The sequence below is a fragment of the Taudactylus pleione genome, unplaced genomic scaffold (genome assembly GCF_031769625.1).
Source record: "Taudactylus pleione unplaced genomic scaffold, aTauple2 ptg000032l, whole genome shotgun sequence".
Classification (NCBI taxonomy): Eukaryota; Metazoa; Chordata; class Amphibia; order Anura; family Myobatrachidae; genus Taudactylus; species Taudactylus pleione.
The window spans coordinates 9,839,658-9,864,327 of NW_028284434.1; the positions used below are offsets into that span (position 1 = coordinate 9,839,658).

Sequence of the window (24,670 nt, forward strand, 5' to 3'; positions counted from 1 at the left end):
TATATATTAATTTAAATATTGCCACCAAGTGTACATACAAGGAAGCGATTACATTGAAACACCATCAATTCTATATAAAAAAAGTACAAATAGACCATACAATTGATAAATTAAACTGAAATAATGAGATGACAAAGTGAGTGACATGAAAACAAAATCACTCAATGCCCCAATCCCTGGGGAGAGCGGACAGAATGGATCACAGACACAGGGCCTGATTCAAACCCGCTCGCGAGCGCACAGCGCTTGCAAGCGGGTCGATGGTCGGCCAGTTCGCATGTGCGAGCCCCGGAGCGAGTGAGAACTTCACTCGCTTCGGGGCTCGCTACAAAACGGGGCGGCTGTCGATGTTGATCGACAGCTCGTCCTGTTTTGTAGGCGGGGACGGGGGGTGGCTGGACAAACGGAGGCGTTCCCGAAGGAACTACTGACATCGTTCGTGATGTCAGTAGTGAACTTCCTGCTCTAGCTCTAGCAGGATGTTCACTCGGGCTTGTGGGAACCGAGACCCTACCACAAGGGTCTTGTCGCAAGCTTGCCAGGCCGCTCACAAAAGCTGTGGGTGACCAGCCTGGAGGTGGATTTAAAAAAAAAAATCCGCCCTGATTCAGAGCGAGCGCTCGCAAATAGCGAGCACCTCTGAATCAGGCCCACAGACCATAAGTTGTAGAGCACTGGGGGACAGAAAGAGAACTAAACTGTGAGGGCTTACAGACTAGGGAAATGGGGTTTCACTGGGAGAGCTAATATGCTTTGAAGAATTGGTTAGTGGATGTAATGTGTATTGCATTCTAAAATGGTCTATTTTAAACAGAATGGTCTTGGGACTCACACTTGGTTCCTAAAGAGAGTGCCTGGCTCACAATACTCCCTAAGAAATGAATATGTTGGGAACTTTGTAGATGGCGTACGTCACGGACAAGGCCGGTATTATTATGCTAATGGAGCAATGTATGATGGAGAGTGGAAAAACAATAAAAAACATGGCATGGTGAGTGATGTCATCATAGCATGTTTAGAATGGTTCATGTAACTGCCAACTTACGAATATAAGAAGAAGAAGGAGCCACAGCCTCAGTCACCTGACCAGCTGTGTCAGCAAGGTACTGGGGGGGGGAAATGTACAAAGCCTTGGAAAGAGAGAAAGTGGAGAGAGATAAAGTACCAACCAATCAGCTCCTAACTGTCATGTTACAGGCTCTGTTTTAGAAATGACAGTTAGGAGCTGATTGGTTGGTACTTTATCTCTCTCCCAAGAGGTTATTACATTTGCCCCTGGGATCTCTATAAGTCATGCTGGAAACTGGTGATGAAGTGATTTTTGCCAGATTTCTCATTTTATTTAATTCATTTACTTGTACATGTCCTCCTGCAAGCTTTACTAAGTAATCATTTCCTCTGCTCTTTAGCCATGTATTGTTATCATCAGCCAGAGTTGTGTATTTGTGTTGCTATAGCATATAACACAAAGTTGTTTTCATTGGTTATTCATCCGTGTTACTGGATCTTACTTGATTCCTAAAGAGGTGTAGCTGGTGGTTATTATGGTTAAGCCTGGCGCTAACTATTCCAGACTAGAGAAATACACAATATACAGTGTCGGACAGGGGAAATATAGTTTTAGGGGCCCATCTTTAAGGGGTATGGACAGCCACCACAGAGGCTTGGCCAACCCAATGGTTAGTGCACATCTACGATATTTTGGGGTCTGCGCATGCACAGGACTCGTTCTGTGCATGTGCATAACGGGTCCTGCGATCTCACTTGCAGACCACCACAAGACACAGCAGGCTTGACATGCTGCGGCATTTGGAGGTGGAGCAGGAGCGTGGCTGGCCACAGTTCCAGAAAACAGGGGCATGATGCCACCATTTCCCAGGAGGGACGATGGCAGGGTCTGCATCGGCGGACACAGATTTCCTGACCGCACAAGTGACCAGGACCCGGTCAGGCTGCTGTAAGCTTCAGCTATAGCAGCTTGGCTAAAGGAGCAACCATCACGACCGATGGGCCCATGTTTGTGTTCTTCATTAGACTTCTCCCCTTCCTACCTGACCATAATAGATCAGTGAGAGGCTCTGGGCAAAATGTTAACTAAATATATGCAATTTTTTATTTTATTTTTTGTGATTTTCAGGGCAAGTTTATTTTTAAAAATGGAAAGGTCTATGTTGGTGAATTTGTGGAAGATCAGATATCCGAATATCCAAAATTTACATATGACAGAGTAAATACCCCAGATCTGAGTGGAATTCGGACCCAGAGTCCAGCTTGTGGAGGTGAGTATCTGGAATGGAATTCCAGCAGTCTTTTATAGGGTACACACCTGTGCGACCCAGTGGTCGGCCATCATGCAGACCAATCAACCGGTCTGGTAAGCAAACACACTTACCCAGTGGCGTCCCTCCCCGCGGTGTCACCCGATGCGGGGAGGGATGCTGTGAGGGGCACGAGAAAGGGGGCATGGCCTCACTGGTAGGAGGCGTGGCCACACGCCCCGAACCCCCGTGGTCCTGTGTTTCTTACCGAGAGGGGGGGGGGGGAGCAGGAGGTGCGGATTGTGTGCAGTCCGTGAGGGACGGCTTCCTTACCGTGTCAGGAGCCGAGTGCTGCACTTAATGCTACAGTGCAGCACCCGGCTCCTGTCACTGAGTTGGAGTCTGCACTTTGGTGTCACCCCTCGGCGAGTGGCATCCTGTGTGGCCCGTGACGCCACTGCACTTACCAATTGGCTGCTCGATATGGCTGACCAGACATTACAACTGGACGGACATTTAAATTTGCCCGCCCATTTGTGGCATCAGTATCGTAGGTTCGTGCGTCCAGTGTTGCGGATCAGGCAGTGGGTCACCCGTACACACTGGAAGATGTACACGATATATCTGTAAGATATATTGCATCTGCCATGCTGCACAGCCGACACGATAGATCTGTGAACAACGTCATTCACAGATATATTGTGTGTACACATGAGCCGACGCAGTTCACAAAATATCGTTCGTTGGCCGTACCAACGATATTCTAGTGCACATGGAGTGTAAGTTTTGCTGTGTATGTAAGAAATTATCTGAAGTGGAGAATTCAGGTTTCAGCGGATAGGCATGAAGGACATGCAATTACTGACGTTCCATTTTCTGTCTAATATCAAAAACAAGAGTTGATCTATTATTATTATTATTTATTTATATGGCTCCACAAGTGTTTCACAGATAAGTGAACAAGCAACAAGTGACTTACAGTACAATATAATGCAGGACAAGGACAAGGTTTATATACATTGCTGCAAGCAACCAAGTGTTAGGCTCCCGAGTGAGGAGTAGATGACAGTATAAGGAGTAGCACAAGAGAGTAGAGGGCTCATGAGAGCTTACATTCTAAAGGGGCGGGGCAGACAAACAGGCATGACACAGAGCAAGTAGCAGCGGGTTAGGATGAGATTAATGATGTTTTACAGACAATAATATGGAGATGAAATATCAGTTTATGACTACATTGTACTTATCACTTTCTATCAGCATGAATAACCACCCATTGGATCAAATAACCAGAAACAAAAGACCAGAGTTTCAAATGTTTATTTGAATTGAGATATGTACAAGTCCATTTCTTTCATGTAAGACTATTTTTTAATTCAGTTTTAGTAAGACATATCAGCAGACACAGCTGATAACAAACATATCTATACCAAGCAGTGACTTTGATACTAAAACTAAGTGACTTCACAAAGGCTGTTTATGATGTTAGCAAGTCACATGTTCAGCCTACTGAGGTGATAAATGTAAACATGCCTCCATTTCACTGCAGCTATCTATCTAACATTATGTTCATATAAAATTTAGGTTAAAATCAGCTTAACCAGATAGAGCTGATAAATAATAGTTCTTTAATAAGCAGTGAATGTTATATGCAAAGCTGAGTGACATCACAAAAGCTTTCTATGATGTTAAGCAGTCACTTGATAAGCTAAAGATGGCCACACATCTAAAGACTATCTCTCCAACCAGCCAACTAGTTGAATTGGTTGGAATGAAAATATGGTAAGGTATGAAAGCAAATGACAATCAGCAATTTGCTCCCAAACGCCGGAAAATGGACAAATACTGTTGTTTGAACAAATTGTTTAGATCAAACATTTAACAAACTTGTCTGAACGACCATTTTCATCTGTTTCCTGGCAATTAGGAGCAAATTGCTGATCATCATTTACTCCCATGCGTTATCAGATTTTCATTCCAACCAATCAACTAGTTGGCTGGTTGGACAGATAATCTTTAGATGTGTGGCCAGCTTTACTTAGGTGATAAATCTCAACCTGCAAGTCAGATAATCGAATACAGCTGATAACTGTTTTATACCAAGCAATAAAATTGAATGACTTCACAAAGGCTATTTATGATGTTAGATAGTAAAATGATCAGCCTACTGAGATGATCAATCTCAACATACCTATCTACTTATCTTTCTATTGTCACGTCTGAGGGTTGGTTTGGGCTGGAACAGGCATGGGAGGCTGAAGAGGAGACTTAGGAGGTGTGAATAAACCTGTGTGACTTGAGCCAGGACTTCCTCATGTAATGCTGTGAGGAGGTAGAGGAGCTGCAGAGGGTGATGGGCCCGAAAGCGAGAACAAGAATGGAATGTCTTTATTAAACAGCAGGTTGGAATGAGAACTGGAGATGATAATACTGAATGAGCAGAATGGAATTGGGACAGATGATGCTGGATTGAAAACTGGATCGGTTTGAGGGCCTGATTCAGAGCCGCTCGTAAGCGGCTGCTCGTTCGCTCCGAGCGATGTTCGCACAACTGCGCATGCGTACGGGTTTTAGTATGCATGCGCGAACCAGTCAGTGCGGTCGAAAATCGTGTGCTTGCAAAATAGCGAATGCCTGCTAATTTGAGTGACAGGATGAGGCGTTTGTGGGTGGTAACAGGGGAAGGTGCTTGAAAACGGGGAGTGGAGATCTGAACACAGGCGTGCCAAACGGTCAAAACGGGCGTTTTATGGGAGTGCATAATTAACAAAGTAGTGTCATCGACCACGTCAGTTGGGTGTCTTTTAGACAGAACTGCTCGCATGATTGCGGTAGGAAAATGCAACCACAAGAATAGCGAGCAGTTCATACGCCTTTCGATGTACTCGATTAATCAAATAAATAGCGGAGATGACGTATGATGCGAGCGGCCAGGGGGCGTTTTTTTCAACATAACGTCCGCATGTTTTGTTCGCTCGTTCAGACATAGAGGCGTCAACAGACCGCAAAGAGCGAACGGTCAATTTAAATAGCCATCCCCTTTTTCTAAACGAGCGAGCGCAAATAGCCTCCGGCTCTGAATCAGGCCCAGAGACCGATGTTGGTGATTTGAAGAACTTGATGGATTTGAATCCAATGTCGAAGAATTGATGACCTTGATCAGTTGATACTGATGTTGATGAATTGAGGAACTTAACTGATATGAGTTCAATGTTGGAAGCATCGGATAAGACCGATGGTTGGAGGTATTGGCTAGAACAGTCTCAGTGGTAGAAACCAGACTGGTGTGTAAGATGGTATAGGAGACTTGTTTACCAGATATAGGAAATGGATATAACAGACTGGGACCGTTCAGATACAGAGTACCTGGGAGTTCAGCACTGAGCTATAACTTTAGCAAGAAGCGACGTTGTACTGGCAACAAAGGCCAGTCTGGAAATGGAATTTATAGGGGAGGATCCCCAGGGATTGGATGCTGCGATCAGCTGGTCTGGGAGCAGCACTCTGAGTGGAGGAAGAACGTCTAGTGACAGAGTCCAACATGGCTGCGCCATACTGTTGTTTATGAGGGAACTCTGGCATGCAGCCTGTGTACCATCATGCTGGGAAGCCACGCTGTGAGCAAGAGGCTGCGGAGAGCCATCTCCATGCTTAGTAACAGGACACTGAGTGGACGGGGCAGGAGCAACACAGTCAGACTTCAGAACCAGCCAGGAGTGATGTGCAGCATGAGCGGACCTCTGTGCTATCCTGGTCAGGCATCGGAGCAGTAAGAAAGTGGTTTTAATAGTCTGGAGTGTGACATCTATCTGTCTGTCTGTCTATCTATGTATCATTATTTTTAGATATTAAGGCTAAAATAAAGCTTACTCTTACAGTGTGATGTCATGTCAACAGATACAGCGTGCCTGCATTTCACCACTGCTATCTATCTATCTATCTATCTAACATTAGCTTTATATAACATTTAGGCTAAAATAAGATTATTTTACAAGTGCAAAGTCACATCAGCAAATATAGCTGATAACTGGGATTTTTTTTTTTTTACCAAATCATGGTTTTTATATCAAAGCTGACTAACATCACAAAAGTTGTATATGTTAGTTAGTCACATGATCAGTCTGCTGAAGTGAAAAACCACAACCTAACTGCATTTCACCTCTGATATCTCTTTAACAACTGTTTATCTATTTACTGTACCTACCATTACTTATATATAGTATTTAGGGTAGAATAACCTTACTTTACACTGTGAGGTGTCATATCAGCAGATACAACTGATAAGTGACTGTTTTATATCAAGCAGCAACTTTTTTACCAAAGCTGAGTGCAGAAATGGCACTGTCATGTATCCTTTCCTGGGTGTGCCGGCCTGGTAATCATCATGCTGTTATGATGTTGGGCCTATTTTTATGTGAAGGCTTGGGGCTGTAGTCCCATTGTTTATTTGGCCCCGAGTGTTGCAATGCTGAGGCGCAAAATATTTTTTTAATTTCTTTCTAAAACTGTGGTCCTGCTACTGTGTTCATGTCGGACACTCTAAAATAAGGTTTACATGGGTTGGGTATGATACCCCGACACTTGGGATGCCGGCTGTCAGTATACTGACAGTGGCATCCCAATGCTTACAGTCCCAACAGGGGAATGGTAAGTACTGTTCCCCAGCCCTATTTACCCCCTAACCCTCCTTTACTGCAACCAGATACTAACCCTCCCCACCCCGCACCCTAACCCTCCCGGTAAGTGTCTAAACCTAACCCTCCCCCCTTAGTGCCTAAACCTCCCCCCTAGGGATGGACATCGGAAGCCCACCATCAAATGATGGCAGTGCTTCCACCATAGAATCTTTCGATGCAATGGTAACTAACCATTGCATCAAAAGAATTTGATGGTAAAAACTATATGAATAGTCAAGGGGCAGGGCTCGGAGCCAGAGCAACAAAAAAAACTCCAGATGAGCCAGAGCTGAGGACAGGAGGAGAAACTGGCTGAGAGGGTTTTGCCACTGTCACTTCAGGTACCATGGGCCCTGGGCTTACTGGAGGGGCTCGGACGGCTGACAGTGCTGCTCTATCCTTCCAGGGTTTTATAAGATTTACATGGTATATCTGTTCTGGCTTTCTTTTCCCCGGCTGGTAAACTTTATAATTGTCCTGCCCCACTTATTCTAAGATTTCAAAGGGTCCTTGCCATTTAGCCAAAAGTTTACTTTCTACTGTGGGAACTAACACCAACACTCTGTCCCCAGGAGCAAAGTTGCGTAAGCAAGCATGGTGGTTGTATACCCTCTGCTGTGCCTGTTTCAAGTGCTCTCTTACTATCTGCACCACAGCAGCAATTCTTTCTTGCATTTGAGAAACATGCTCAATAACTGTTTTATACGGACTGGACTGCCCCTCCCATGTCTCTTTGGCAATGTCAAGTAATCCCCTTGGATGTCTCCCATACAATAAATCAAAAGGGGAAAACCCTGTGGAGGATTGGGGAACCTCTCTTATGGCCAACAGCAAATAAGATAACAAGTAATCCCAATCTCTACCATCTTTGTCCACTACTTTCCTTAGCATGTGTTTTAAAGTTGTATTAAACCTCTCCACTAACCCATCGGTCTGGGGATGGTACACAGAGGTTCTTAACTGGTCAATTTTAAACAGGCGGCATAACTCCTTCTTGATTTTTGACATAAATGGGGTACCTTGGTCAGTCAGGATCTCCTTAGGTATTCCCAACCTGCTAAAGACATGGACTAATTCTCTAGCAGTGGTCTTGGTTGACTTATTGCGTAATGGTATCGCTTCCGGGTACCTGGTAGCATAATCCATTATCACCAGAATATATTGATGGCCCCGGGCAGATTTCATTAATGGCCCAACCAAATCCATAGCTATTCTTTCAAATGGAACCTCAATAATGGGTAACAGAACCAGGGGACTTTTGAAATGTGGCCTTGGAGTATGATACTGACATTCAGGGTAGGATGCACAATAGTCAGATACCTCTTTATGGACCCCGGGCCAAAAAAACCTCTGCATAATTCGCTCAGTGGTTTTCTCTGCCCCTAGGTGGCCTGCCATTATATATGACCATGGGCTAGATCCAACACTGTTCTTCTTTAAGCTTTGGGAACTATTAATTGTTCCACAATATCTTCCCCCTTCTTAGTCACCTGATACAACAAATCCTGACATACCGCCATGTGCGGATATGACAAAGGACTATCGGGGTCTATGGGTTTACCATTGATCACCTTGACATTCTCCCTGGCTTTTACCAGAGTAGGGTCATTTAACTGCTCCATGGCAAAGACCTCTCTTCTGACCTCTAAATCAGGCAGACGATTAACTGGCACATCACTTGGCGAGCCACCATCACGCTCCGCATTCTCTAGTTCGCCAATCAAATTAGAAAAAGTGAACACCTCTCATTCTGAAGAAATTTCCTCTGCTAATACGCCAGTAACCTTCTCAAATGAGTCAGGGTGATTTACCTCTGCGCAAAATCGGCTTTCCCACAACTTCCAGAAGTGAGCAAAGTCTCTCCCCAATATTGCATCATACATTAAGCCACCTACCAAACCCACAGAGACTATTGCGGAACCACATGGTGTCTCGATGTTTACTTCTGCAGTAATATAATAGCGAGTGTCCCCATGTATGCAGATCACACCAACAGTTTTCCCCTTACGCTTCAAGGGGTTCACCAGCTCAGCTTCCATAAGTGTCACCAGGCTACCAGAATCTAACAGAGCCTCTACACGGAGTACACACGTGCTTATCCATCTCAGCTCGCCAGTCAGCAGTACAGACTCGCTGTGCAAAGAAAGACCCCCTGCGGTATACATGAGCAGTATCACATTGCATAGGTTCAGAGGTAAGAGAACAATTAGCTGCAATTTGGCCAAAGCCACCACATCAGAAACACTGAATCATATTATAATCTAGTCTTTTACGGGGAAGGAACCTTCCTGGCCTATCTCCAGGTTCCTCACCCTCAGTCTTAGGTACATTCCATCGCCCAGCACCCTTCTCCCCTGGAACAGTCTTACCAGTGCCGATGGGAGTTCACCGATGCGCCATCGGGGCTCGAAGGGGCACACTCATCAGCTCCTCAGCCGCCACGTACCTCTCCACCAGCTCGACTAGCTGGTCTGCGGACTTAGGGTCTGCATGGCTCACCCGCTTGCGCAGAGACGCAGGTAGCAATCGCAGATACCGGTCCATCACGACTCTTTCCACAATCTGTGGTCCTGTCAACGTCTCGGGCTGCAGCCATTTTGTGGTTAGATGGACAAGGTCATGCATCTGTGAGCGTGGAGGTTTTTCCATTTGGAACTCCCAGCGGTGGACTCATTGGGCCCGATCAAATGAGGTGTCTCCCATGCGGGTTAGGATCTCCCGTTTTAACTTTACATAGTCCTTGGCATCATCCATGTATAAATCATAGTAGGCCTCTTGTGGCTCTCCAGACAGGAAGGGTGCCATAAGACTTGCCCACTGCTCTTTAGGCCACTTCTCTCTTTCGGCGGTTCTTTCAAAGGCTGTAAGGTATGCCTCCACATAATCACTCTGGGTCATCTTTTGCAGAAAGTGACTGGCCCGTATGGTGTGAGTGTTAGTTAGAAGAGCAGGGAAAGCATCTCCAGACCGGACTACAAGCTGTTGTACCACCTCTTTTATGGCCTGTCTGTTTTCCGCTATGGCCTACCTTGAAAAGTGGAAACACCACTTTTTAACAACACGAATGACCTTATTAGTCCGCAATCTCAGGATCCTATGAACAACCCGATATCATAACTGGGTGGGGGATGTTGGTCAGTGGAGCCTAGTTTATGGTAGGATACCTACCATAAACTAGGCTCATAGAGATGATTGCACCTGGTGGTGGTTAAAATTCATTATACAATACTGCACTAGGAGGCGCTCTCTTCTCCACTCTTTATTTTATAGGATTGTATGCTGTCGGAACAACAGTCTTTGGGAGAAGAAGCAGCCACCCTTGAGATTTGGGGAGTGCATCTGTCAACTATTAATAAGACATTAATCTAACTGAATACAGACTAAGCGCCGTTACCACTTTTTCTTTTATATATATATATATATATATATAAACTTCCTTTGGATGCTGAGCCCCAGAGTGCCGTCCGTCACCCCATGTTGTATGTATGTATGTATGTGTGTGTGTGTGTATGTATGTATGTATGTATATATATATATATATATATATATATATAATTTATTTATTTTTTAATCTCCCTGACCTGAATGTTATATGATATGCTTCATTAATAAGAAGGCTTCTTGGGATGGACTAGGGATGGCCATCAATGTGCTGTCCACCTAGGGCTGCGGGGCAATCAAAATAGGGTGTTGGGCTAAGCTGTGTGCAAAGTCTAGTCGCAGATCACAATGAACTGGTCCAATGGTTAATATGGGCTTTTCTGTGCTATTGATAAATAGGCCCATTACGGTCCTAAGCAGACACATGACACTGAAGCTGGGAAACACAAGACTTTAAAGTGACACAATCACACTCTGTGAACATTTTAGTTACTTAAATTATTTATCAGGGAGAGACTTATAAATATGAATGTATAGGGCTCAATGTACTGCTATCTAGGTACTGTTGGATTTATAATCATGTTATATTTGTTTATTTGGCAGAAAACCTCAATGCCTCCACATTTAATTCAGGTATTCCAAGTTTATCAGGGTCTTATATCGAGCTTGATCTAACTTCATTACTGAACACATTTCCAGAGGATGAACGACTGGAAGAACTGAAACAGGTAACTTTATCCTAAACATAATGGACTAATGTAATGGTTTGGCAAATGTGCTGATTTTTCTGCAATTGTTCAGTGGTAAAGCGATTGCTTTAAACCATGCAACAAAATTGTTATAAAATCAGGACCTATTACATTTGTTTTGTTTTTTATATATTAGTTCTCATTTGGTAGATATGTTAAAGGGACTTTTCCCTGTGGAAAAAATTAAAATGTTATACCATACTGGGCAATTAAGTCCATTAACAGTACGGTTTCAAAACTCCGCCATTACAGTCCAGGTTTTAAGGATATCCATGCTTGGGTCCAGTTGGTTAAATCAAAATGACTGAGTTACTAATTAAGTCACCTGTACTCAAGCATGGATATCCATCAAACCTGGACTGTAATGGTGGAGTTTGTGAAACTCTGGTCCACAAGATCATTTCCTGCTTATCGTAATCTATAGCAGAGTTTACAATGCCAGTCCGCAGAGAACCATAACAGTGCATGTTTTACAGATGTCCTAGCTGGTGCATAGGTGTATTTATTGCTGGCTGTCTCATTCTAAAAGATTCACAGGTGGTGCTTATTATTCCAATGGTGATACTGAGGAGATCTGTAAAACATGCACTGTTTATCCTGGAGTTGGGAGATACTGAACTATGGCTTTGGTTGGTGTACCTTCTCAGTAGTAGCAGATTTCCGGTGAAAAGGTTGAAACCTTTCTTGATCTCTGCTCTACTGAAAGTAAATGTCTGACATTTTTATTTTATTTAGTGCATTCTGGTTCCTAAGTCATATTCCAGCAGACATAGCACATGGACAAGGCTCTTGTAATTGTATTTGAATTTTTTTTCACTGACTGCTCTGTTGGACAGTACAGGCAACAGATCTATTTTAAATTAATCTTAAATCAAGATTACAGTAACCTTGTGCCTTTGTCAATTGGGAAATTGTGAACATGGGGTCTGATTCAGAGATGTGCGCTTACCCGATGGTTAGCGCACATATCCGATGGTGGTAGGACTGCACATGTGCAGGAGGTATACTACGCATGTGCAGCCCTCCATCTGCGAGATCGCTCCCAGAGTCTCCCAGCCGCAGGCTGCGGCATTTGGAAGGCAGAGCGGGGGAGTTCCTAGGCAGCGTTCCCGGAATCGGGGTCGTGTTGTCCCCATTTTCCGGGTGGGACAAGGCTAGAGTCGGCGTCCATGGATGCAGACTTCCTGGCTTTGCAAGCTGCCACGACCCGATCAGGCTGTGGTAAGCTTCAGCAGGGATCACGCACATGCAGCATGGAAGTGTCTGACACCTCCTTCTGCATTTGCATTTTAGATGGACGGAATTGCATGCGGCTCTGCAATTCAGTCTATCACTGAATCGGGCCCAGTGCGCACTATAACACCAGCATACAAGACAAGAGGTAAAGAAGGATTATTCCGTTCTTCCTGATATCTAGGTGGAATACGGCATCCTGCGGAATCTCACAATGCTACGGAGGACGTACAAGTTCTACAGCAGCTTGGGGAACGAAAATTGCTTTGATAATGCCTTCCTGATGACAAAGCTACAATTCTGGAGATTTCTAAAAGACTGCAAGTTCCATCACTACAAGCTTACACTTTCAGAAATGGACCGTTTCCTGATTGGTCAGTACGGAAGCCGTTTTGTCTGTCGGCTTTCTCTGTAGCCTAATAAGTCATCACTTTCTTCCGCTCTGTATAGTAGAGAGTATATTAATATTTAAAATAAGAGGGATATTGATTTATTATTGGCCATGTTTAGTTCACAAAAACTAGATTTCGAGTGGTTACTATGGACAACAGCACTCTCTTGCTTTTCACCACTATATTACACATGTACCCAAATTACTGTATTGTACAATGCTTCTTTCTGAACAAAATACAGATTTACCCAGGTCCTACAGATGAGATCGCAGAGAGATAATGATATCACTGAAAAGTTTAGTTGGGGTGACTTCTAAACTTATCCAATGTTGGCTATCTGTGGACATCACAAAAAAGATGTTGGACTTGTTGCCACTGATAACATCCTGCAGACGTCACTGAAGTTTGAGCATTATGCCAAATGTGTTATCACAATCACACTATAATTAGCGGGTTTAGAATGAGAGGGAGTGTCATCTATCCCTGGAAAGCTTTAGTTTTACTCTACCTGGCTGGCACTTGTCAGCACTCCCACATGTAATATGGCAGTGGAAAAAGGGGGGGGGGGGGGAAGGGGGGTACCAGCGTGACCAATCACAGTTCACGAACTCTTGATCCACAAGCTCAGTCCTCTCTTACCCTCTGGTTTTTGGCTGCAACTGAGAGAAGAATATGGGGAGTTCTGGGGCACCAACTAGGTAGAGGAGTACGTTGGTAATACATTTAGTAGGTGGTAGTGTAGAAAGATTTGTGGTTCAGTTATAGCCCCATGCGTTTGATTTAACCCGCTTATTACACTATTAGCCTTTTATGCACATTCAAAGTGAACGGTTTTGTCTGTATACTGATCACATAAATGTTGTTTCCATGTATATAATGTTTTCAGCAGATAATGCCGATCCGGAGGAGGTACACTCTCCATTTGCTACAATGTTGATTCGAACATTTTTGACACATATCATCTATTTGGCTTATCATATCACTCACACAGAGAATCCGTAAGTTCATTCTTTTTGTCCCATAAAAATATAACACATCCTGTTCTGGGACACCCAGTCCTGGATCACTTTAGATGTTACATAGACTGAGACAGAAGAATGTATGTAAAACATGACTTGCAGGCATCGAGGATATATGAATAGATCCACCGGATATATGAAAATGTACATTAGGGTTAGGATTAGGCACTAGGCAGGTGGTTAGGGTGCGGGAGGGGAAGATTAGGGCTAGGCTGCCGGGGAGGGGGGCTTAGGGTTATGACACTTTTGACACAAATTTCTGGCCCGTATTCAATTAGTTTTGCGTACGCGATAAAGTTTTGCATGCCGGACTTTTCGCTTACATCGCGTATTTTAGCCGCGGAAACTTATCTAGTACGTACGCGCGATTCGTCCTATTCAATTCCAAAAGACGTGCAAAGTCAGAACAGGCGAAAAGTGGTGTCAGTATCGGGGAAATCAGGTTGAACCCCCCAAAAAAATGCAGAAACTTTGGGGATCAATGTAGTAGTAGAGCCCAATTAGCCCTAATGAAACTGTTGGGTAAGTTGGTACAATTGCCTCTATTTAGCATCTTTGCATAAGTAGTGAAGAATAGCATAAAGCATTATTTTTTGGAAAAAATAAGTAGTCCAGTGAAATTTGGGGTACATGAAACTGGGTGCTAGCATATTTTAATGTTTGTAAATTACAGTTTTAAAAATTGCGTATTTCACCATCAGAAAAGCACCTGCAAATGCAAAAACACTTGACCCCTTCTTAGACCACACCTAGAACCTTATTTCACTAGTTTGCGAACTTGTTCCCCCACTTTGTGCTTTTTCGCCCCCAAATTCAAAGTACTTATTTGGGGAGTTTGATGTAGTTATCCTTTGGGGGGCTGTCCCAAGGGTGCTGAGAGGTTTCCTCCCCTTTACACCCCTAAATAAAAATTTTGCACTGTTCTCCTGCTATTCATAGACAAATCTTTTCCACCTATTACATTGCATTGACTTTCCGCTTACGTGAAAAGTGGATGGAATTGAATACGGGCATAAGTTTCCGCCTGGTGAGAAGTCGCAATCGGTGATACTTTTTCACGGATCTCTGCTTTTTGCTTTTAATTGAATACGGGCCTCTGTCGGGATGCAGCTGTCTGTATTCTAACTATCGGCATCCTGACCGGTCAGATCCCATACCCAACCCTTGTAGACAATGACATTAATGTTATCAGTACAGTACAGTAAATGACCACACTAATGATATTATTCCTCTTTTTTATATACACTTTACATTTTACTGAATACAATATTTTACAGAGAGAAAAAGTTTTCCATTGTTGACTGCTTTTCCAACATCATGGCACAGAATATATCTCCCCATGCAAGTCACATCAAAGGTCTGTCTGTGCTCCCTGTCCTTGTTCTATATTTGTTAATTATATTATTATAAATTATTCAAGCTGGTTCTATTCTGCTTATTTTTATAGGGTTTTTATTCTGTGATGCACAGAAGACTGAACACGCAATGTCCTACATTGATAAGTCCTGGGATATCTACAAAATCTACTGCCGCACAAACTCTTCCCCTCCTTATGAGCCTACCATGACAATGAGGCATTTTATCTGGATGATGAAAGTGATTAGAAATAAATTTATCTGTGATCAGGGCAGTATGGAATAGAGGGGGGTGTCCTAGAGTTATTTTTAAACTGTATACAGGTTGTTATTTACTAACATTACTCACATGTACAAATCTACACTTAAAGAATACCAACCAATCAAAAATGAGCTTTTATCTATTTAGGGCAGATTAAGCCGTGAAAGTTGATGCCTGATTGGTTGCTATGGTTTTAATGCAGATTTGTCCCTTTGTGTGCTATTAGTAGTAAACAAAGGTTTTATAGTTATAATTACGTGTCATTGTTATCTGTACCACAATATTCATTAATATCTCTCAATCTATCTTTGTGATAAGGTTAACTTTGTTCAATAAATTGTACAGTATTTCCATAGTAGATTCCAAGTGGTGTGATAAGATAATTATCATTGCTGTTAACAATGTGTGTGTGTGTGTTTCATGCATAGGATTTAAAAATCATAAGTAATGAGCTCAATGTCACGAAGATGGTGGACATTTTAGCGGATGACGACCCATGTGTACGCGATGGCAATGAAATCAATCTAGAGCTAGAGGTGAGTCACTCTATTACATGGGTTTTGCATGGAATGAAGCCATTTTTCTACGCCCCAATATAAAACTTATGGTCAGTTCCATTCAATGAGAAGGATTACGATCATTCATGTGTCCCGGGTGATTGACAAGACAGAGACCCTCACATCATCCTCCAGCCCCCATACAGATCCACCGTTAAAAATAAAAACCATATAAAAAAGGACTCTCTAGTGTTGGTCTGAGAGACATTGCAATACCGACAATGATACAGAGCAATTAGCCCAAGATCATAGCATGCATGGTCCTGTGGTCATCTTCCACAAATGGAAGAGCATTTGTGCAAGCATACACAGAAAGGGACAAACAGTCAGAAGAGATACCCCACGCACACTGATACATGTCTGGTCTGTCTCTCTATTCCAGTGGTTCTCAAACTCGGTCTTCAGGACCCCACACAGGTCACATTTTCCAGGTCACCCAGCAGGTGCACAGGTGTGTTCATTACTCACTGACACATTTTAAAAGATCCACAGGTGAAGCTAATTTCACTTGTGATTCTGTCAGGAGACCTGCAAAACATGCACCGTTTGGGGTCCCGAGGACCGAGTTTGAGAACCTGTGCTCTATTCTATCGCTTGCACATAGGAACAGACATATGAGACACCCAGCAGACACACAAAGGTCAGATAGGGACATATGGACACCATGGGTGCACACATAGTAATAGATTGCAGAGACGCCCAGCTTACTCAGATACAAGAGTGAACATGGCAGAAAGTGATTGGTTCCCATTGATTTGATAGACTACATTTTAATGATGATATCAGACCACTACATAGCAGCCTCCAGAGATGGATTAAGGAGGGGGCACGTGCCCCAGGCCCCCCTGTCACAGGTGCCCCACCTACCTTTAATTACAGCTGCATTGACATGAAATGTGGGTGCAATGTGTGCCCACACCCCTTTTCATGTACGCTCCTAAGGCAACCTCCCAACATGACCCATTCCAGGAGGGACAATATGCTCTGTTCCTGGTCTTCCCTTTTAATTTATGATTGCCGTCACCTTTGATGAACTAGATAATTCAGTGTTTATCTGATGCATTGTGAGTTGTGCTGTCCACAGTGTGTGCTGGCACCGGGTGCTTTTTAATTAACTCAACTGCATTGGTGGCAGTCACTAGAAAGGCGCTGTTTCTCTTGATAATCTGTACATGGTGCTGTCTACATTTGTATGTAGTGTCAAAATATCCTCTAGGTAGTGGTAGAACCTACCTGAAAAGTATGGGTAAGGTCATAAACCATATAAAACATCAAAACTATGCATTTATTTTATATGAAAAACAATTCAAATATATATTTTATATGAGAAAAATGTCAAAGTGCTACCTTACTAATTGTACAGAACATATTTGTGAATTCTTATGACGCTTATGCTGTGTACACACGGTACGATTTCAATGAACGATATGAACTATAACGATATTGTTAAATCGTTCCTATCGTTCATTTTAGTGCAGCCAACGACCAATGATATCGTTGGTCGGCCATGCATGCAGAAAAACTTGGGCAATATCGTTCATTTTCCATAGGGGTTTGTGATCATAAGTCATTCATCGGGAAATTCAAGGGAGATCGTTCAGCGATATCGTTCGCTTAACAGATCGTCCCGTGTGTACGCACCATTACTGTTTTGCTGTAGCAATTCAAACAACAAATTGTTCCGTTTCATTTTCCCAACCTGATTTTCTTGTTTTTCCCCAGCTCACATTTCTGGAGTTCCTTGAAGCTCTCTTTGGCTGTGCCGCCGTATATGTCACAGATGATCTATTAAAGGAGACAGCCAATGGGATTCAAAGAGAGCAGAGCGAAAGGCTAGTCATGGATTCCCCAGCAGATCCCGCTGAACAACGCCCAACTTCTTCTCAACTGGTTAGACCAATTCATTATGCATTCTGTGCATTGCAGGCCACTTAGTGCTGTTGTATTTTTTTTTACTATTCTTGATAGCGCATTAAGGGCCTGATTCAGAGCCGGACGCTATTTGTGCTCGCTCGTTTAGAAAAAGGGGCCGGCTATTTAAATTGAGCGCTCGCTCTTTGCGGTCTGTTGACGCCTCTATGTCTGAGCGAGCGAACAAAACATGCGCTCGCTATTTTGTAAAGACGCCCCCTGGCCGCTCGCATCATACGTCATCTCCGCTATTTATTAGATTAATCGAGTAGATCGAAAGGCGTCTGAACTGCTCGCAGTGCTTGTGGTAGGATTTTCCTACCGCAATCATGCGAACAGTTCAGGCTAAGAAACAACCAAGTGACGTGGTCGATGACGCTGCTTTATTAATTATGCACACCCTTAAAAAGCCTGTTTTGACCTTTTGGCACGCCTGGGTTCGGATCTCCACTCCCCGTTTTCAAGCACCTTCCCCTGTTACCACCCACAAACGCCTCATTCTGTCACTCAAATTAGCAGGCATTCGCTATTTTGCGAGCACACAATTTCCGACCGCAATTACTGGTTCGCGCATGCGTATTACAACCCATACGCATGCGCAGTTGTGCGAACATCGCTCGGAGCGAACGAGCGGCTCTGAATCAGGCCCTAATGTCTTTGTTTACAGGTTAAATATTTAAGAAAATGAATAATATATTATATGGGTTACTTATTGATTCTTGCTCACATAATTGAAAGTAAGCTACACAGACTTTTTTATATATATATATATATATTTTTTTTTTTTTTATTGTAGAACAAGTCTAATTGTGAGACAGAAGAACAGGATCTAATAAGAACCTTGAAGGCAAATGGAAAATGCAGCCCATCTGTCCCATTACATTCCCCAAGTAAGTAGTGTTTTATCAATTCACCCGCATTCGCACGGGAGCAATGTTGTCTCACCAATGCCCCCTGCATATCACCACAACCCCCTGCTTCTCACTCCTGCCCCCTGCATCTCACCACAACCCCCTGCTTCCCACTCCTGCCCCCTGCATCTCACCACAACCCTCTGCTTCTCACTCCTGCGCCCTGCATCTCACCACAACCCTCTGCTTCTCACTCCTGCCCCCTGCATTTCACCACAACCCCCTACTTCTCACTCCTGCCTCCTGCATCTCACCACAACCCCCTGCTTCTCACTCCTACCCCCTGCATCTCACCACAATCCCCTACTTCTCACTCCTGCCTCCTGCATCTCACCACAACCCCCTACTTCTCACTCCTGCCTCCTGCATCTCACCACAACCCCCTACTTCTCACTCCTGGTGCCCTGCATCTCACCACAACCCCCTACTTCTCACTCCTGGTGCCCTGCATCTCACCACAACCACCTACTTCTCACTCCTGCCCCCTGCATCTCACCACAACCCCCTACTTCTCACTCCTGCCCCCTGCATCTCACCACAACCCCCTACTTCTCACTCCTGCCCCCTGCATCTCACCACAACCCTCTGCTTCTCACTCCTGCCCCCTGCATCTCACCACAACCCCCTACTTCTCACTCCTGCCTCCTGCATCTCACCACAACCCCCTGCTTCTCACTCCTACCCCCTGCATCTCACCACAATCCCCTACTTCTCACTCCTGCCTCCTGCATCTCACCACAACCCCCTACTTCTCACTCCTGCCTCCTGCATCTCACCACAACCCCCTACTTCTCACTCCTGCACCCTGCATCTCACCACAACCCCCTACTTCTCACTCCTGCCCCCTGCATCTCACCACAACCCCCTACTTCTCACTCCTGCCCCCTGCATCTCACCACAACCCTCTGCTTCTCACTCCTGCCCCCTGCATCTCACCACAACCCCCTACTTCTCACTCCTGCCCCCTGCATCTCACCACAACCCCCTGCTTCTCACTCCTGCCTTCTGCATCTCACCACAACCCCCTACTTCTCACTCCTGCCCCCTGCATCTCACCACAACCCCCTGATTCTCACTCCTGCCCCCTGAATCTCACCACAACCCCCTGATTCTCACTCCTGCCCCTGCATCTCACCACAACCCCCTGCTTCCCACTCCTGCCCCCTGCATCTCACCACAGCCCCCTACTTCTCACTCCTGCCCCCTGCATCTCACCACAACCCCCTGCTTCTCACTCCTGCCCCCTGCATCTCACCACAACCCCCTGCTTCTCACTCCTGCCCCCTGAATCTCACCACAACCCCCTGATTCTCACTCCTGCCCCTGCATCTCACCACAACCCCCTGCTTCCCACTCCTGCCCCCTGCATCTCACCACAGCCCCCTACTTCTCACTCCTGCCCCCTGCATCTCACCACAACCCCCTGCTTCTCACTCCTGCCCCCTGCATCTCATCCTTGTCACCACAATCCCCACTGCTGCTAAGGTGTATGGTGCTACACTGCAAACTATACATTTGCACCCTCCCTCCCATATTCTATAAAGGATAATTCGGCGTGTGCTGCAAAAAAAGGGGTGTAGTCTCACAAGGAAGGGGTATGACACCACATTAGTACCCTAAATTCAAATTACGCCACACAGTAGTGCAATCTTATTCACATACCTCTGATTCACATTACACCACATAGTAGTGTCCCTTATTCACGTTACGCTACATAGTAGTACCCCTTATACACATAATACCACAGTAGTGCCCCTTATATACATAATGGCCTCAGTAGTACTGCCCCTTATATACATAATGCCCACAGTAGTGCCCCTTATACACATAATGCCCACAATAGTAGTGCCCCATATACACCTAATTATAGTGCACTCACATTATGTCACAGTGTACTCACAGGAAGCAACATCAAACACCCTACAGAGCAGAGAATGAATGTCTCTCATGAGGCTACTGCTGCTACTGTTGCTGATCTCCATGGGTCAGAGGCGCATGTGATGGGCTCCTCCAATCAGAGCTCAGCACATGCTCTTCATATCCCTTAGCACATTCGATGGGAACTATTTCTCAGTAGTGCATTGCTTCAGTCCGGCCCAGGGAATCAGCAACAGCGGCGGTGGACTGAGACTGAAGAGCCACACTTCAGGGGGCCTGCTGCCGGCGCCGCTGCCTGCCATACAATTTGACAAGCGCAGTGGCAGCCGGTAGCAACAGTGGACTCGGGAGGCTAACGGAATGGGGTTAGCGCCTCTCCTGCCCGGCACCTCCTTGCTTTGCATACTTTTCTGAGTCTGTTGCGCCGCCCCTGGTGAGGTGGTTGGAGAAGCACTTGAACACTTTTGATCCCAATGTTTATGGGGCGAGTTTTAATTTTTTACACCCCACAATACCTAGGGTCGCCTGTGATCACACTTCTCCCCCTGCGATAGCGCTATCTCTCTGCACTATGTATTACAAATACCAGTGAAGCCTGTTTACTAGTTGGGCACAGGAACCCGATGGTAAGAATACTGACAGCAGCATCCCAAAGGTCAAAATCCTGACTGATTTTAGTAAGTATTCTAACCCCAACCCTAACCCTCCCGCAGTCTATCCCTAACCGTCCTCTCCCGCAGTCTATCCCTAACCCTCCTCCTAGTGCCTAACCCTAATACTCACCATCAGAATCTGTTGGGATTGTGACTGTCAGAATGCCGCTGACAATATTGTGACTGTTGGGATCCTGACAACATCTCCTGTTAACTAGCCAGAATATGGCCCTGATTCAGAGCTGGACGCTCTGACAGAGCGCTCGCTCTGAATCAGGGCCGTCCCTGCTCCTTTTTGGAGCGGCCTCCTGGCCGCTCGCATAGCTGTGGGTAACCACCCACAGCTATAGCGAGCGGCCAAAATGATGGTCGCGATGGTCTTGCGACGAGACCCTGCGGTAGGGTCTCGCTGCCGCAAGCCCAGGAGTGCTTTTGGCTCTATCAGAGCCAAAAGCACTCCCACTGACATCACTAGTGATGTCAGTGTGGCCGGACCCAGACGTAGTCGTTCCCATGGGAATGCCTCCGTCTGGGCAGCCATGCCCCCGGCACGCCCACCAAAGGGGGCGTGCTGTCAATCACCATCGACAACACGCCCCCTTTGTAGCGAGACCCGGAGTGATGTCTTGGCCGTCGTTATCCGGGTCTCGCGCATGCGCACGACGGAGCCGGCTCCCTCGTGCGCATGCGCACTTGGGCACAATCGACCCGCTTGCGAGCACTCAGCGCTTGCGAGCGGGTCATAATCAGGCCCTATGTTACAGAACAAAATATTGCTGGGCACCAGGAAAAACATCAGGACTTATTATTTTCCAGACTATTACAAATCCGGACAGGCTGAATGGGAAGTTAGCCAACCAGCTCAGTATAAACATTACTATAGGTTTGCCCCAATATTACCGTATATACTCAAGTATAAGTCAACCCGAATATAAGCCGAGGTACCTAATTTTACCCCAAAAAACTGGGAAAACTTATTGACTCAAGCATAAGCTTAGGGTGGGAAATGCAGCAGCTGGTAGTGCCCCCAGTAGTAATCCCCCCTGGTAGTGCCCCCAGTAGTAATCCCCCCTGGTAGTTCCCCCAGTAGCAATTCCCCCTGGTAGTGCCCCCAGTAGTCCTAATAAAAATAAAAAAAAACACTTACCTGAAACCCCCGCTCCTAGTCCCGACGCTGCTACTGGCTCCTCCGGCCGCTTTGCATTATGGGAGAGACGTCGTCATGACGACGTCTCTCCCATTACCCACTGCGGGAGCCGGAAGATGGCTCCCGCAGTGGGAGCAGCAGCAGCCGATGAGAGTCTGGTCAGCGCTACACATGCGGTGCAGCTGTGTCACAGAGACACAGTCTGCACCGCGGCCCGCATGGTACGCTGCTCAGCTGCGTACCATGCGGGCATGACTCGAGTATAAGCCGAGGGGGTGCTTTTTCAGCACAAAAAATGTGCTGAAAAACTCGGCTTATACTCGAGTATATACGGTAATAATAATAAGGCACAATCTATGTATTACTGAAAAAGAACTGCGCAGCTGTCTAAAAGTATCCAGTGTAATCACTAGATGGCATTATAACCTCACCATTATTTTCCTTCATGGTGAAAGATTTCAAAATAGAACATTGCTTCATCTGCTCTAATCCTATTAGCTGCAGTAATGCTGGGGACGCGTGGTTTAGCTTGATGGTTACACACCATGTTTGCATGCACATAGCAGGCAGTGTAAATGCCAAGTTTCTGACACATAAGTTTGACAAGCTCTGTGGATGCTGATAATGAATTACATACTTTAAATATAATGTAGTGCAAATCATATTTATGCAGATATATATAATTATATATATATATATATATATATATATATATATTGTCGTTATAGTTAATCCGCTCCCACTTCAGCACTACGTCCCCGGCACTCCCCCCTGCTATGCCGATTTGGCTGCCCACTCCTGGAGGGGGCAGCTAGAATGTCAGCAAGTATAGTTAACTAAAAAATGTAGCAGAAAAGGGGAGCTGCACTATGAATTATTTGAATCTGTTATCACTATTCCTGAGATGGCGATTACAGAGCTGTTACTGAGGTGGTACAAGTACCCCTGCAATTTTTGCAGAAGATGCTAACCTTCCTGATGGCTGGGTGATAGCAGTGTTGTTGCTTGCAGTAAGCTTTTGATGTATAAAGTGACATAAAAGAAAAAGCCTGATTTACCAGTGAGACACAAAAATTACGTTTTGCGCTTTCAGGGCCTGATTCAGCTTTGGGAATAGAGTAAGATGGAGCAAGTAACTGTGTACCTGGACAAACCATGTTGCAATGCAAGGGTGCAAATACATAATTTTTTTTGCATGTAGTGTAAATACTGGCTGCTTTTGCATGTAGCCCACAAATACTGCACAGCTTTATTGTTACACTGCAATTTAGATGTCAGTTTGGACACCTCCCTCCCAAATCTAAATCTCTATGCACATTGTAAATCTGCCCCACCTGCAGTGCAGCATGGATCTTTCCTTTTTTCAATCGATTGTGGCAATTCTGCAATCGATTTGAAAAAGGGAAAGATTTTTATACACAATCGATTGCAAATTGAACGACTGCTGCAATCAATTGCTAATGTATGGGGGCCTTTACTCTATTCCCAAAGCAAAATCAGGCCCTCAGTCCTAAAAATATAATTTCTTTCAGAGATTTCTTGTCCTGCATCTATGGTGAAAACTATTCTGGATAATGCATTTCTATAACAGAAAGTGGAAATAAATAATAAGTACAGTACATTGTAATTCTAGATATTTTGTGTAAAACTATTTTGTCTATGAAAACTGGTACACAGGTTATGGTGCAGAAAGGTGCTGTAACCAATCACAGCCAAATTCATACAGTAATATAGACATCGCTTGATCGCGCAGTGCATATGGCGCGCACAATGTATTGTTACATTGCATCGCACCGACGCTGAGTACCCACATTGTATAGTGTTGCAACATTTGTTGAGCAGACCAACTGCGCCAATGTCTTTCCCATCTGGTCAGTCCTACTCTGTCATTTAGAACTGTAAACCTGGCAAATGCTATCACATTAGTGTTAAATACTGTATAAGACATGCTGCCTGGTTTGAAGCTCAACTGCACATATGCCTTTAATGGTAAGATGTCCACCAAGCGTATCAGATATAAAGCACCTAGAAAAGCACCTGACACAAGTTAGATTAATTAAAAAATTAATTAAATAAACTAAAGGCATTACTCCACTGCACTCGCCACTCCAAGATCTGGGGTGCATGTGGTATGTGAATTTATAATATATTTATTTAACCACTTAACTGCCAATTATATTTTTTTTCATCAAAACCACACAGAAATTGTCTTTTTATTTTTTATTTAATTAAGTTTTTGAACCTCCTTCGGGAGATTTGGATGTTTAATTTACTAATTTCTTATGTACTTA

The 24,670-nt window shown here is 44.7% G+C and overlaps 1 protein-coding gene across 4 annotated transcripts in view; it reads left to right on the top strand.

Annotated features, from left to right (window-relative positions):
* The window catches only part of RSPH10B (radial spoke head 10 homolog B), a 61,853-nt gene that overhangs the window by 33,222 nt on the left and 3,961 nt on the right, over positions 1–24,670 (top strand). For 3 of the 4 annotated variants that reach the window (XM_088451961.1, XM_088451960.1, XM_088451958.1), the window contains 10 exons: positions 815–991; positions 2,138–2,279; positions 10,916–11,040; positions 12,479–12,668; positions 13,573–13,684; positions 14,983–15,062; positions 15,153–15,301; positions 15,751–15,858; positions 17,602–17,769; positions 18,587–18,680. In XM_088451961.1, the coding sequence (XP_088308087.1) occupies positions 815–991; positions 2,138–2,279; positions 10,916–11,040; positions 12,479–12,668; positions 13,573–13,684; positions 14,983–15,062; positions 15,153–15,301; positions 15,751–15,858; positions 17,602–17,769; positions 18,587–18,680 (1,345 nt within the window). The remainder of the gene's footprint in view (positions 1–814; positions 992–2,137; positions 2,280–10,915; positions 11,041–12,478; positions 12,669–13,572; positions 13,685–14,982; positions 15,063–15,152; positions 15,302–15,750; positions 15,859–17,601; positions 17,770–18,586; positions 18,681–24,670) is intronic. The other variant, XM_088451959.1, reaches the window with a different exon arrangement.